The sequence below is a fragment of the Hipposideros armiger genome, unplaced genomic scaffold, assembly GCF_001890085.2.
Source record: "Hipposideros armiger isolate ML-2016 unplaced genomic scaffold, ASM189008v1 scaffold_362, whole genome shotgun sequence".
Lineage (NCBI taxonomy): Eukaryota > Metazoa > Chordata > Mammalia > Chiroptera > Hipposideridae > Hipposideros > Hipposideros armiger.
Window position 1 is genome coordinate 124,352 of NW_017731712.1, and position 9,340 is coordinate 133,691.

Sequence of the window (9,340 nt, forward strand, 5' to 3'; positions counted from 1 at the left end):
CCGCTCGGCCGGGGTCCCGCGCTGGGGTCGTGGCCGTGCGCGCGTGGGCCGAGGAGCGCGCGCCCCGCGGGGTCGGGGCCGGACGCGGTGACACTTGCGCCCGCTGCCCGGCCGGCGGGTCCCGTCGAATCTCAGGAAGCGGACTTTGGTTTCGGGGGCGGGCGGGAGGCGCCCCGTTGTGTGGAGTCGCGCTGAGTCCACGCGCGCGGGGGGGCGAGTCCTGGGCCCCGGCTGCCCCGCGCGCCCGCGCCTCCCGCCCTGAGGTCGGGCCCGGGGTCCGAGGCCCGCGTCTGCGCCCGCGCGTGTGGCGGACTCCGGGGGGCAGCCGTGGGGTGCGGGGGCCGAGCGGCGCGGCCTTCTCTCTGCTCCCAGAACTGGGGACTTAGAGGAAACGAGACTAGTCCACGGACGACCGTGGAGTGTGATGAGCGCTCGAGACGGCTCGGCATCCCGTGGTCCCCGCTGTCACCTGCGGCGTCCCGTTCGGTCCCTGAGGCACCCCGACAGCGCGCGGGGCTGGGGGAGCTGCCTGCCTGCCAGCACCCCAGAATGCTGTTTCCGGGGCGAGCCCCGACGCCCGCACGCTCTCCATGAGGACGATGGTCCTGCTGGTGGAGTCAGGCGCCCCTTCCAGGGCTGCTGGGACACGAGCGTTTCTGGGGGGAGGGTCGCAGGATGTAGGAAGTCGGGTGGCAGGTCGAGAACCATCCATTTTTGTCAGGAAAAAAAGCGTGTCAGGAAGGAGCGAGCCCAAAACGTGAGCAGAGTGTATCGTTACTCTTGCTTTTCTTTTCTGAATTTATCTGCCACAAAACTGTTATTTTTGTCCTAAGAAGTGAATTCAAATGACAGGTGGTTTTTCTATCTTGGCTTTTGAAACCAAAAGGCGTGAAGGTTCTCAACGGACGTTTCCCAGATGAAGCCACAGCCACAGGAGTGTTTGTCACTAGAGAAAATCCGCAGTGCTGGGTACTTAGCGGGAAGAGGGGTGCTGAGCCCTGGAGGCGGCGGGCAGGCCGGCTGTCCTGCGGGAACGAGAACCCGCCCCTGCCAGGGAGCCCCAAAGCCGCTCTGTTCCCTCCCCAGGGACCCAACTCTGGGTTTCTCAAGACCTTGCTCCTGGCCGGCTCGCCTTGTCCGGAGTCTGGACCAGAACAGTGGGGCTTGCACACGATAGAACGAACGATGGCCTGATGTTTTCCAAGGATGGGAAGCGGAGCTGAGACGCTTCCAGGCCCAGCAGCACCGTCCTGTGGCCGTCTGTGTTACAACGCGGGCCGCCTGGCCGTACCTCCCTCCCTCTGGCTACACAGCCAGCATGGAGGAAGGCCTGGGGACGGGTGGGCTCCCGGGGTCCCCAGCGGCAAGGCAGCCAGAGCTGGGAAGACCCGGCATGTAGGCTGGCAGAGCGGGTGTCTCTGGGCTGCGGGGTAGCGACAGTGAGCGCCTTTCGTCGTAGCGAGGAGAGGACCTGCAGCCCTCGCGGAGCCTGACCGTGGGCCGTGTGGGCAGAGCTGGGAAGCAGACCCCTTCAGACAGCTCAGTGCATCACAGATGCACGGCCCCCTGACTGGTGAACTCGGGGTGACCCGTCCTAAAGACACGGTCCTGCGAGTGGCAGGGCCGGACGCCTGCAGGAGCTCTTCACGGCGTTGCCAGAAGTGACGGCATCAGGAAGAAACATGAATGGCGTGAAAGAGGGACGGATCGATCCAGTGTGTGAATGACCACGCATCCTTTCTGGGACAGTCCGCAGGGTCCCGAGGTGCTCAGTGGGGTCACACGCACACATCACCTGAGAGCACCATCTGTTGTCCACTCAGACACGGTGCTAAGTGACAAGAGCAGGGAAGCTAAACACACAATAGGAGAATGGCTGCAGCCCACAGAGGGGCGAAGCTGGAGGGACGGCCCGAACCCTCACAGCTGGGGAGGGAGCCTGGTGCTCAGGTGGCTGGACCTTTCCTGCCACCTGTTGGCAGCTCAGCGTCAGCTCCGCTCGGGCCAGACTCGAACCGCTGTTGCTCAGAGCTCAAACCCTTGAGCGAGCTCTTAGCCAACTGAGCCACTCGGCCGGCCCTATGTGGCTGAACCTTTGAGGCACTGGCAGCGCCCCCTGACTTGACCCCAGAGCACCCTCTCCCCTCACACAGGGCATTCGATGCCACGGTGATGGCTTTGAGAGCAGGCGCTGGCTGGCTGGTGCTGAGCAGCCCCCCCTCCCGCCGGGCGCCAGTGGCACCCTCAGGTGTGACAGCCAGGAATGTCCCTGGACACTGCCCCAGTCCCTAAGGAGGCAAATTGACCTCGCGAGAGCGCTGTTTTGGAGCGTGCTGCCAGTGGCCGCGGCCAGGGCGGCCGGGGCTGTGAGGGCCCCTGCAGCCTGGCAGGTGAGGCTCAGGAGCGGTGCCGGCCCGGCGTTAACGTGAGACGTGCTCTCTGCAGCAACTGAAGCAGCAGCGGGATAAGCTGAAGCAGTACCAGAAGAGGATCACGCAGCAGCTGGAGCGGGAGAGGGAGCTGGCCCGGCAGCTCCTGCGGGACGGCAGGAGGGAGTGAGTGCGCCCGGGCCGGGGGTGGCGCCTGGCACAGGGCTGGGGGCGGCCCAGGAGGCCGGTCGGCTGACACGGCTGCCGGTCACTGTCGGTTCCCTCTGCAGCCGGGCCAAGCTGCTGCTCAAGAAGAAGCGATACCGGGAGCAGCTCTTGGACAAGACGGAAAACCAGATCACCAGCCTGGAGACGATGGTAGGCAGAGCGGGTTGTGCAGGCGGCAGGGAGTCCCCTTCAAGGACCTCCTTGGGCCTCTGAGCCCGAGGCTAAGGAACAGCCCTGGCCTGGGGGTGGAGGAGAATCTGGAACCTGACAGCCTAAGGGAGGGGGGCTGGCTGGCTCTTGCAGGACGGGGGTTGGCAAGCTGGGCCACTTCCAGGTGGCGCGGGGCCGGGCCGAGAGCTGCCCCACTGGCTGAAGGTGTGGGGACAGGGCGCCTGGGCTGCCCCTGGCGTCAGGCCCTGAGCAGTGTGCTCTGCTCTCTGGCTAACCAGAGCTGCTTTAAGCGATTTGTGGGCCTTTAAGTTCCCTGCTGGCCCCTCTCAATCCCGTCTGAACCGGGGGCGGGTGGTGGAGGGAGGCACAGGACAGTCTGACTACCCCAAGGGGAAGCGCTTCAACAGGGATGGCGGCGTCCTAATGCCCCTCGTGGGTCTGGAAGAGGCGGAGGCCCCGACTACATGGGTCTGCGTTGGTCTCCTCCTCAGGTCCAGAGTATTGAGTTCACCCAGATAGAGATGAAGGTGATCGAAGGGCTGCAGTTTGGAAATGAGTGTCTGAATAAAATGCACCAGGTATGTCCTTGGGGGCTGGGGCAGAGGTCAGGGGCAGTGGAACAAGGGGTCTTTCCCCACTCGGCACCCTAGAGGCTGCACCTGCACCCCGGCCATTGGCCCGGAGGTGTTTGTGCCCGGTGGGAGGTGGGAAAGCCAGTCACTGCTGGGAGAGGGTTACGGTCCAGCAGGACAGACTTGAATGTTGCCCTGAGAACGGGCGATGGGCACAAACTGTAAACTGAGTCCACAAATGTTAAAGTGACCAGAGGGAAAGGCTAGTTAGGTGAAGTAATTGGGAGGGCTTCCTGAAGGAGGTGAACACAGCCTGGCCGCAGAGCAGCATGAAGGTGCCACAGGCCCCACACTCTCACTCCTGAGAAATGGCTGGTGGGTGGGACTGGGCAGAGAACCCAGATTATGCTGCTTTTCAGAGTGGCGAGTGTACCTGCCAGTCAAGCAAAAGTGCTGCTTTGAACTTGCCACCCAAAAGAAATCAAGTCACCTGCCTAGAGAAAGAAAAATTTTTTTTTAATTGGGGAACTGGGGGAGGGGAACAGTGTTGGGGAATTGGGGAAGGGACCAGCCAAGTTGTTGTTCTTCAATCTTCGTTGTGGAGGACGCCAGTCACCATCTGGCTGCCTGTTGGCAGCTCATGGCCTCTAAGCTCAAGGTGCTGTGTTCAATCTTAGTTGTGGGTGGGCGTAGCCACCATCCCATGCGGGAGTAGAAACAGCAGCCTTGTTGTTAAGAGCGCACACTCTATCCACTGAGCCCTCTGATCGGCAGCTCAGCTCGAGGTGCCGAGTTCAGTCTTAGTTGCGGGTTGGCAGAGCCCACCATCGAACAGGCAACCTTGTTGTTAGGAGCACGTGCTCTCAGCATCTGAGCCATCCTGCCCCCTGTTGGCAGCTCANAGGGGTAAAAAGTATAACTATTGCACTGTGTTGTACAGCTGAAACTAATTCTAAAAAATGTGTATTTCACAATAAAAAATAATTTTAAAAAAAATGATTGTATCAAACCTGACAGAGGAAGAAACCAACCCTACTGGCTGCCAGTGATAAAATTTGAACTTCACAATGCTTAAGATGTTTCTGATGAAAAATTGGTAGTGATATTGACAAATGTGATGTTTTGATATTTGGAAAACCTGCATAACTCAGTGAAATAATGTTTTATGAATAAAAAATGTATGGTGTGACATACGTGCATGAGTTAAATAATGCATGAATAAAAATCCATTTAAAGTGCAAAATAAATAAATAAATAAATAAAGTTCTTGAACTCGTTTTATTCATCATAAAATTCATACAACTCCTCATTACTTACGGGAAATGCAAATCAAAAAATCTACAACCACTGTATAAGACACACCCAGTTTTTAGACCCCAAATTTTTCAAAAAAGGGTGCGTCTTATACATGGGGAGATACGGTGATTTAGGTGTCTCCCTGGGACATGAGCTGGTAGCCCAGCAGATGGGGGACCAAGATGGCACACTCCCACGGCGGGCAGGGGGTGCTGGCGGGCAGTTCCTCTCCACGGGCTGCCTGGCTCCTCTGACTTGATGGCTGAGCTCCCAAGACACATCGCTGTGTCGCCGTCCGTGACCTGATCTCAAGTCACCAAGCACCGCTGCAGCCCTGAGCAAAGGCTCCGCGGGGGTTCACCTTCTGTGGCCAGCTAGCTCGGTGGCGGCTTCGTCGGTAGCGTGCTGCACCCTGGAAAGCTCTGTGCTGCTCTCTGTCATAGGCCAGGTATGACCACGGGGACAGGTGCCACTATTGAGATGGGACCTTGATTTCAGTAGAGATGACAGGAACCCAGAGCAGCAGGGCTGAGAGCCAGGAGCTACCCACAAGGGCCAGGTGGGCCCGCGCGTTAACGGGCCGCTGGCACGCGCCGATGCTGGGTGCCTCTGCCACGGGCTCTCTGGCTAATCGGGGTGTCCAGAAGAAATACACGGCAGCCACTGTGAAGTGCCTGCCCCTGTAACACACAGAACTCGAGGTCTGGTGGCCAAACCCGGCTGGCGGCACCACGATGGAGAGGCACGGCCTCCCCCAGGCCCCCCGTGCTCGTTCGTGGGCCCTGCACACAGTGGCCATGATGGCGGCGAGGGTGGAGACTGTGCACGGGTCCCTCAGCACGGCTCGCCTGGCCACGTGACCGCTAGCAGCCGACAACCAGCACAGAGCCCCCGAAAGGGTCCACTCCTGGGGACGGGCCAGGCGCCTGACAGCAGCTCGGCTAGTCAGCACCCCTTCCGTCATGGGGCAGTGACTTGTCCTCCCTGGAATAGACACTCGGGACACGGGTTTGGCTTCCTGCTGCCTGCAATGCTATGGCTGCGGCTTCTGGCGCACAACGTCCTCCTCACCAAGGAGGTCATCTCATGGAAAGAGGAGAGGAGATGGCCGCATGCCGTGAGCTTGCTCCTCTTACCACGTGCCGCGGCCAGGAGCTGCTGGGCGGGCAGAAAGGTGGCAATGCCCACACTTGCAGACTCGGTGGCGGGACGGCTGGGGTGACCGACCGGGGCTGGGTGCCGTCCCGTGGGACGCAGGGCGCAGGGCTGCAGGTGTGCCTGGCTCCCGGGGCTGTGCGTGGCGCTTACACCCGGGCGGCTTCTGCCAGGGACACGGAGCCAGAGCTGAGACGGCCACGCCGGGTTCCCACGGGCACTGACCGGCAGGCCTGAGGTCACACGGCGGTGGCCATGCCGTGTGGCCAGGCGGATGCGTGTCAGCGGACCTTCTAAGCCCAACATGTCCCACAGCGTCACTGAATGCAGCGTTTCGTGCTCCACGCCAGCCTGGGCGCAGGGCCTCGTGCATAGGAGTCCGAGGGCGGAGAAAAGGCCGTCCACCCCCCTGGCAGGCAAGGATCCCGCCCAGACAGCTGGGCACGTCCGGGCCTCCTCTGCACCGATGGCGGCGTCTGGGAACGCGCGTCGGACTCGCCAGGCCCTACCGCCCGCTTCCTGCGCCGCGTCTCGGCGGCTCGCGGGCGGAGGACTCGAACCCGGGCCTCCGCCGGCCCCGCCCTCCGCGCGGTTCGCGCTCTGCGGCGCCTGGCTCCGCGCGGCCGCCGTAGGGGGCGGGTCCCGGCTACGGAGGCCGCGGGGNCCTCCACCGTCACCAGGACGACCCGTCTCCAGGCGCGTTCCCCACCATGACCCCTTCTCCCAGGGCGCAGCCGGAGCTGCCTTTAAAAATCCAGGTTAGAACAGCCCCTCCCGGGTGGGCCAGCAGCCTCCCCTGCCCCCCCCCCCGCATGCCCGCTTGTCCCCACATGGTCCCCTCACTGTCGCTCCTGAGACCAGATGCCACTTCCCCAAGGAAGCCTTTCCTGACCCAATCACCCCATCACACCACCAGCTCACCCCATGCCCCCCGCCATATGCTAACCTATGGCAGCTGGGACCCCAGCACCCAGAGCAGAGCTGGGTGACTGCTGAATGACGTGTGTGTGTGTGGGGGGGTGGATGGATGAACAAGCAAACAAGTGAAGGAATGAGTGGATTGAGGGGGGGGCGGATGAGGGGACCGGCGATGACTTCTCCCAGCAGAGGCAGATCCGTGGCAGATGCCCCTGCTCATGTCCAGGCTCTACCCCCACCCCACCTGGTCTTCTCGGACCCGCTTTTCTTTCCTGCAAGGACCCCCAGGGGCCCCTGCCTGCTGACGCCGCTTCGGGGAGCCCGCCCCCTGCCCGAAGCGCCTGCTGCCACGGCCGCAAGGCTGTCCTGCAGCGCCACCGTGTGGCCGCTTCGGGGATCGCCGCTGCCCGCCTCCAGCCTGGGGAGCGTCCAGACCCAGGTTTCCGGGAAGAAGGCGGACGTCCTGTGGCCCCGCGCCCAATGTCCTGGGCCCCATGTGTCTTCTGCTCTCAAGCCCCCAAAAGTTATGTCTCAACCCTTAATCCCCTGCAGCCCGACATCTGCCCTTACCCTGGTCCATCGGGTCACCAGAAGGCCAGGCCTCCCCTGCAGCTTATATGAAGTGATGATTTTATTGTGTTAACAGGTTGAAGTGTGCCCCCCAAAATTCACGTGGAAGTCCTAACCTCCAGCACCTCCAAATGTGACCTTATTTGGAAAGAGGGTCTTTACAGAGGTCATCGAGGTAAAATGATGCCATTAGGGTGCCCTCTTCCAATGTGAAGAGGTGTCCTTATGCAAAGAGGACATGAGGACACACACACCCTCGGGGAGGAGGGCACGTGAAGATGGAGGCACAGAGTGGGTGATGGTTCCACATGCTGAGGGGTGACAAAGATCACCGGCAAACCCCAGCGGCCGGGAGCCGGTGGAGCAGACGCTGCCGCACTCTGACCTTGGACTTGCAGGCTCCCGGCTGAGACAACGAGCTGCTGCTGCTTAAGCCTCCCTGCCTGGGGTAAGCTGTCACAGCCCCCAGGGGCAAGGGACAGAGCTTGGGGCGTGCTGTGGCAAAACGCTTCTGTGTGTCTCCCAGAAGCCGGGTTCTGGGGACCCAAGAAACAGCCGCAGAGCAAGGTTCTGGGGATGGAGGGTGAGCTGACATTTCTGGCTGCACTGGGAAGACTATATCTTCTTAAATGACAAGCCAGGGGCTTTAAATTCTCAGTTCAAGGTAGTCAGAAAATCAAAACTTTAGAGAAAATCTTGTTTCTTGTAGCGGTGCTGTTGTGTCTGAGAACCATTCCCCAAGTTGTATCCTGCGGGCTGTAGAATCACTCCGTAAATTGAGTTCTCAGCCCCCACAGAGCACTGAGTGTGAAAGAACCAGGATGGAGAGAGGGGAGTGGACTAACCGTGACTGCCTGACCCCCACTAAGCCTTGCCTGACAGCGTCCCCCTCACATGAGGACCGTATCTGAGGCCGTCACTTGTCTGTGCAGGGGAAGCTGATACACCCCCACCCCATGGGCCTTCACTGTCCCCAGACCCACACCTGCAGGATTCAGTCACACCCCAAGAACAGCACACCCTGCTGACTCATGGAAGGACAGCCCAGGTGCGTGTGGTGGCCACCGGGGGGGGGCGGAGCAGGACATCCATGGGGCGCTGTCCCAGGACTCCCGTCCCAATGGTTCCCTTTCACTGGTGAGAAGCCCTGTCGTTTGCTCCTTTGCTGCTGGAAACTTGGACGTGACATGGCCCCACTGAGCTGCCAGCCACTCCTCGGTGTAACACAAGGAAAGACCCTGGGCTTAGGGAGATGCGGACGTGTCATGAACTTACCAGATGCAACCCATTACTAGGTCCCCACTGTGTCCTCAAAGAGCAAGTCCTGACAGAGGCCCCAAGAAACCCCTTGGTCTGCAGACCAGGAATAATGGCACAGGTGCTGCCATCAAAACGGTCCCCTATTTCTCCTGGAAACCAGGAGGGGCAAGGCCCAGAGATAAGGTGGGGGTGGGGATTGCTGAAAAGGGCAGCAGACTCGTAGCATAGTCACTGTGAGTGGGGCCAGGAGTCTTGGGCAGTGGCCACTTGGTCAGGTGTCCTCAGAACTTAAAAAGATGGCAGTCTAGGGAAGCATAAATCGATCATTAACAAAAAATCCAGATCTGGCAAAGAGGGACCTGACATGAAAACCTTAACGGAGAGGCCTGACCTGCAGAGGGGAGAAAAGGTCCCCTGTGGAGGATTCTAAGAAGTATCCAACACTCCCGTGCCCCACCCCACCCCACCCGGTGCTGCCTAACAAAGAACCCCAAAAGGAAGGGCTTAAAAGAAGTACCACCATTTACCACTCACGTATCTGTACCATATTTCCCCATGTATAAGACGCTCCCATGTATAAGACACACCTTAATTTTGGGGCCCGAAATTTGAAAAAAATGTATTATATCCAAAATGCCCATCAGTAGATGACTGGATTAAGAAACTGTGGTACATTTATACAATGGAGTATTACTCCGCTATAAAGAAGAATGAAATCGTACCATTTGGGACGATATGGATGGACCTAGAGACTATTATGTTAAGTGAAATAAGTCAGCTGGAGAAAGACAAATACCATAT

General features: G+C 59.8%; 1 protein-coding gene across 3 annotated transcripts in view; it reads left to right on the forward strand.

Annotated features, from left to right (window-relative positions):
* The first annotated feature begins 345 nt into the window (after positions 1 to 345).
* CHMP6 (charged multivesicular body protein 6) overlaps positions 346 to 9,340 on the forward strand; it is a 20,579-nt gene continuing 11,584 nt past the window's right edge. The window contains exons 1-5 of one of the 3 annotated variants that reach the window (XM_019662003.1): positions 790 to 969; positions 1,087 to 1,765; positions 2,446 to 2,555; positions 2,660 to 2,747; positions 3,260 to 3,346. In XM_019662003.1, the coding sequence (XP_019517548.1) occupies positions 1,724 to 1,765; positions 2,446 to 2,555; positions 2,660 to 2,747; positions 3,260 to 3,346 (327 nt within the window). In that variant the 5' untranslated portion in view covers positions 790 to 969; positions 1,087 to 1,723. Of the gene's footprint in view, positions 758 to 789; positions 970 to 1,086; positions 1,766 to 2,445; positions 2,556 to 2,659; positions 2,748 to 3,259; positions 3,347 to 9,340 lie in introns of those variants that run through there. The other 2 variants (XM_019662004.1, XM_019662002.1) reach the window with 2 other exon arrangements.